This window comes from Bipolaris victoriae (assembly GCF_000527765.1).
Source record: "Bipolaris victoriae FI3 unplaced genomic scaffold scaffold_294, whole genome shotgun sequence".
Taxonomy (NCBI): domain Eukaryota; kingdom Fungi; phylum Ascomycota; class Dothideomycetes; order Pleosporales; family Pleosporaceae; genus Bipolaris; species Bipolaris victoriae.
This window is the reverse complement of record NW_014575098.1, coordinates 1-5194: the sequence shown is the minus strand read 5'-3', so window position 1 is coordinate 5194 and position 5194 is coordinate 1. Positions and strand designations below refer to the sequence as shown.

The 5194-nt window shown below is 30.4% G+C and overlaps 1 protein-coding gene across 1 annotated transcript; it reads right to left on the bottom strand.

Moving 5' to 3' along the window:
• Positions 1-1366: 1366 nt before the first annotated feature.
• On the bottom strand, positions 1367-2320 carry COCVIDRAFT_116571 (hypothetical protein; the record flags this gene model as incomplete). Its single annotated transcript, XM_014694581.1, has 1 exon — positions 1367-2320. The coding sequence occupies one exon, from the start codon at positions 2318-2320 to the stop codon at positions 1367-1369; it is 954 nt and encodes a 317-aa protein (XP_014550067.1).
• Between the last annotated feature and the right edge of the window lie 2874 nt (positions 2321-5194).

Sequence of the window (5194 nt, the reverse complement as noted above, 5' to 3'; positions counted from 1 at the left end):
GGGGGATTCTAGCCTCGCTGGGCACCTAGAAGCTGCTGGTCCGCTGCTATGTTAGATAGCGCCGTAATAATATATTTCTTTTAGTTCTACTAATATATATATTTAGAGTAGATTAAATAATTAAGATAGTGTTTCTATATCTTTATATTCTATTGTTTCTAATTACTAGTATTAGTAAGAGTTAGAATAAGTACGTAGAAGTAGCTGATTACTCTAATAGAACTTAGTAGTAGAGGTCTCTTTCTTCTACTTATTTCTAGTAGACTTAGAGGCAGCTAGTTAATAGATTCTAGATAGAAAAGAGAAAATACTAGAGAAGAGAGATAAGAATTAGATTAATCTAATCTAGTAGTCTAATCTTATTATTATAATCTACTCTACTCTCTATCTACTAGTTATTATACTTTTATATATACTAGCTACTCTAGATTCTAAAAGAATCTATCTTAGTAATAGATTACGTAATCTTATTTCTAATAGATAGATAGATTAGATTAAAGATTAATAGATTGTTTAGATTGTTAAGATTAGAGTGTAATTTTAACTTAGGTTAGAGATTAGTATCGTTTTAATATAGATTAGAGATTAATAGATATATTCTTTTAGAGATTAGCTAAATAGCTTAGATCTCTAATAGTAAGATAGAATATTATTATACTTTAAGCTATATAATAATTATTTAAATCAACGTAGAGATTTATAGATATTTAGTTATTCTATAATTTATAAAGAAGAGAATACTTTATTTTACTTATAATTACTACTTTTAGTTTTAAAGTATTAGTATAGAAATCCATTTACTAGTCTAAGCTTAATAATTACTTAAAGAGCTTATCTATATATAGATAGATACGTAGTAAGAGGTATAGTATTATATTAAGTATTACATTCTATATATTCTATAATAACCTTCTTAAGCGTAGTCTTATAGACTTAAGATTTAAACTCTTTTTAATTTTATAAGTATTAATTCTAATAGAGCTTTTAAGTAATATAAGATTAATATCTACTAGATATAATATATTCTAAAGTCTATAGAACTAACTAGTACTAGTATAGTCTAAAGTCTACTTTAGCCCTAGCGTTATACTTATTTATCTTACCAATCTACGCTTTATAATAACATTCTTAGCCTTTTTACTTTAATACCTCTATAATAATAGCGTATAACTAGTAATAATAAAAGTGTATATACTTAATCGTGAAGCTTAACACTATAAGATAAGGAAGAAAAAGATTGTTTTTTTTTTAAGTTTTTCTTAACTTATACTTATATAACCGTTAACTAGTAGTATTTCACTGTTTATAACTATAACCTAACCTCTACCTATTTACTAGCCTACCCGTGTACGAGAGGGATTATATCCTAACCTACTAACACCTTTTCCAAAACCTTCTCACTCGTCTCCCAAAGTTCTTTTGCTAAAACCTCATCCTGGGCTAACTCACTTGGCTCCTTCAACCCACCCCAAGGTAATAAAAACGCCCCCTTGAAACTCTCAATGTCTTCTCTAGGCTCTGAATGCACTGCCGCAAAAAGCGGTGTTATCGCACCCTGGAACGGCGTCAAAGCCCCCGCCTTCTTGAACTTCTCCTCCGCATTCCCACCTATCGACTTCGCCGCTCCAGCCGTCCCTACTCCCCCTGGATTTACACTTATTGTCAAAATAGGCACTTCTATATTATCCAACCGTCTTTGAAGTTCCTTTGTAAAGAGAATATTGGCTAATTTGGAGTAGCCGTAGCGTATGTGATTTGTTTCGCGAGAATCAGGATTTCCAAAGTCTTGGTTGAAATCAGTGAGATTGCGGTAGCGGGCCGTGGGTGGGACCTCGTAGTGAGAAGTCGAAGTCAAGTTTATGATTCGAACATCTGACCTAGGCTGTTGACTTGTTTCGATCATTAAAGGGAGCAGGGTTTTTGTTAGAAGGAATGGCCCCAGGTGATTTGTTCCGAAGCTTATACTGATTCCGTTTTCATCTTTGTCGTTCGGCCTCGAGAGGGCTGCTGCGTTGTTGATTAGGATATCTAGTCTTTCTTCTTGAGCGATGAAAGCTTTGGCGGCCTTTTCTACTTCTTTGAAGTTCCCGAGATCAGCAACGAAGGGAGATAGATTAGATGCGTTAACGTTAGGTAAGATTTCCAGCATCTTTTGGATACCGGATTCGGCTTTAACGAGGTTTCGGGCCCCTACGAAGACTTTGGCGTTGAGAAGGGCGAGTTGATAGGCAACATGCCATCCAACGCTCTCGGGAGCATTGGCTCCCGTGACCAAAGCAACTTTTCCAGTAAGAGAAGGGAGAGTCTTCCAGTCCCACATCTCGTTACGGGCCATTTCCATATAATTTATAGGCATAGTAAAGATGTTAATGAACGAATTGGATACTAGTAGTTGAGTAATCGGGTAGTTAGAATTTAGAGCCGGATTGAGTCGAAGGCAGATAAGTTCTTTCTTAAGATTGAAATAATTATTTATACTAATTAAAGTATGTCTCTTCTTAACTCTTTATATATGTCCGTTCTCTAAATACATCCATATATATCCCGCGGCATTTCGAATTAGGTCTAATACTTCCTTAGCTTAACCGGATGTAAGCGGAAGCAGAATTAGTAAACATTTTATCTAAGTGAATAAGGTTAAGATATATACGTTATATACGGTGTATACGGTGTATACGGTGAATACGGTGAAAACAGCAGATACAGCAGATGCAGCGGATATAGCAGATGTAGTAGATATAAAGATATAATAATAGAGAGATTAATATACTAGTACTATCTAGAACCTCTTATATAAGTAATAAACTTATAAAATAATAGTCTTTTATTACTATATAAAGCTATCTATAATTTTAGATAATTTATTATTAACTTTCTTATCTTAATAAATTAACTAATATAGAATTAAGTAATAATATAGTTTATAAGTAGAATAGCTACCTTAGTAGGTTAGCTACTCTCTACTTACGCGTTTACTACGCAATAAAAACGCGCGATACTCTAATAATAGATAGCTTAATAAAGTTATACTAAAGCGAATATATAACTTACTATTTTTAATATTAAGTTCTACTATATTAAAAGTAAGAGATATACTTCTACTATCTATAGTACTTCTTAAATAATAATATAAGAATAACGCGCTAGAAGACGCCTTTAACGTAACTATAAGCAAAATTTAAAGTACTTAGATAAATTAGAAGAGAAGGTATTAGTTAGGTATATTCTTAAAGAGTCTAAAAAAGAATTTTTATCTATAAAAGCTAATACTTAAGTAATAGCTAATAAACTATTATATAAGCATAGAAGTAACTCTATTAATAAAAATTAGATTAATAACTTTATTAAGAGAACTTTAGAGCTCTATACGCGGTAGAGTAATCTCTATAATTTCTAGTAAGCTATCTATAAGAATCTACCTACTATTAAGTACTAGTTTAATCTAGTTAAGAGAAAAAAGAAACAATAGAGTATTATAAATAATAGTATCTAGAACTTAAATATTATAAGATTTATAATAAGTAAGATTTAATTATATTTATTTATTATAAGCTTAAAGAGTTCTAGTAAAAAGAAGTATATATAGCTAAGTAACTATAATAAATTACTATAATTGATAGTAAAGACGTATTAGATTACTAAATACCTCTCTTTATTATTTCTATAAGTAAGGTGCTTATTAATATCTAGTTTAAAAATCTATCTACTAAGTAAATATATAAAGTTAGTTTAAATAGCTAGATTAAAAATTAGGTTACTCTTACTTAGTTAGAGAACTTTAATATCTATACAAAGAGCTATACTATAAGTAGAAATTAATTACTAAATATTAATAGCTATAAAAGCTATATCTCGATTAAAGTTAAAAATCTTTAGTAAAAGAAGAATATTATTCTACTTTATATAACGTAGTTTATAAGCGAGTTAGCTACCTAAGCGAGTCAGCTACTTTACACTAGCGCGTTAACTTCGTAATATTATTATAGCTATATAATATAGTATATTAAAAATCGTAATAAGCTAATTTACTCTTTAGATCTATCGCTCTTACTAGCACTATTAATTTCTACTATATAGGTGCGCGCGTTATACCTAGTCTCCTTATAACGCCCGCACCACCTCTCTCCTCGCACTCTATTCAACGCACTCTTACTATTACTATAACTACTANCTATCTATTTAGCTAATAAGCTCTATACCTTACTAGTAGTAAGAGTCTCTTCTATCTAGATATATTATTGCTTACGGCTCTTACGCTTATTTAATTTATCTAGAGCCGCTTAAAGAGTACTTATTTCCTCTATTATAAGCGTTATCTTATATACTATTTACTAAGCTCTCTTACTTAACTATGTAATCTACTTAGTAAGTAAATTAGTAGAAGACCTATAGCGTTTTCTTACGCTCTCTTAGATAAGACTAATTTAAGACTTAATTTCGCGCGCGTTGCGTAGCGTTTACGCCTTCTAAGTAGCTACCTATTATAGTAATAGTAATAGTATCTATACTACTATATTAAGCTTTAATAGTATAGCCTATAGGTTATATAGAACTAGACTAGCGCCTTTAAAGCCTACCTAGATATTTTCCCGTATAATAGACTGCTTAAAAGTAGTCTTAAAGGCTAGTAGAAAGGTCTTCTTACTAATATAGCTAGTATAGTTATATACTAAGCTTAAGATTATATTACTATACTTACGCTTTAAAGGTAAGAAATAGGTAATATTAAGAGGCTATAATAGGTAAGATAAGTATAAGAGTATATAGAGAAGAATAATATTCTTCTTCTTATAAAGATCTTAAAATTTAATAAAGCTATAGCTCTTATAGCCATTAATAATAAGTAATTAATATCTATCTATAGTATAGCTCTTTATATAAGTATTAAAATACTATAACTAGGTAAGAGTAAGCTAATTATTTATCTAGCTATTAAGACTAACTTTAAGTACCTAGTTAGTAGGCAGGTTTTTAAACTAGACGTTAATAAGCACCTTACCTATAAAGATAATAAAGAGAGGTATCTAGCGACCTAACGTGCCTACGCCTTAGATTATAGTAACCTACNTATAGTTACNTAGCTATATATACTTCTTTTTACTAGAACTCTCTAAGCCTATAATAACTAACTATAATAAAATCTTACCTATTATAAAGCTAGTCTTATTAAAGTTATAGATATCGTTATCTATAA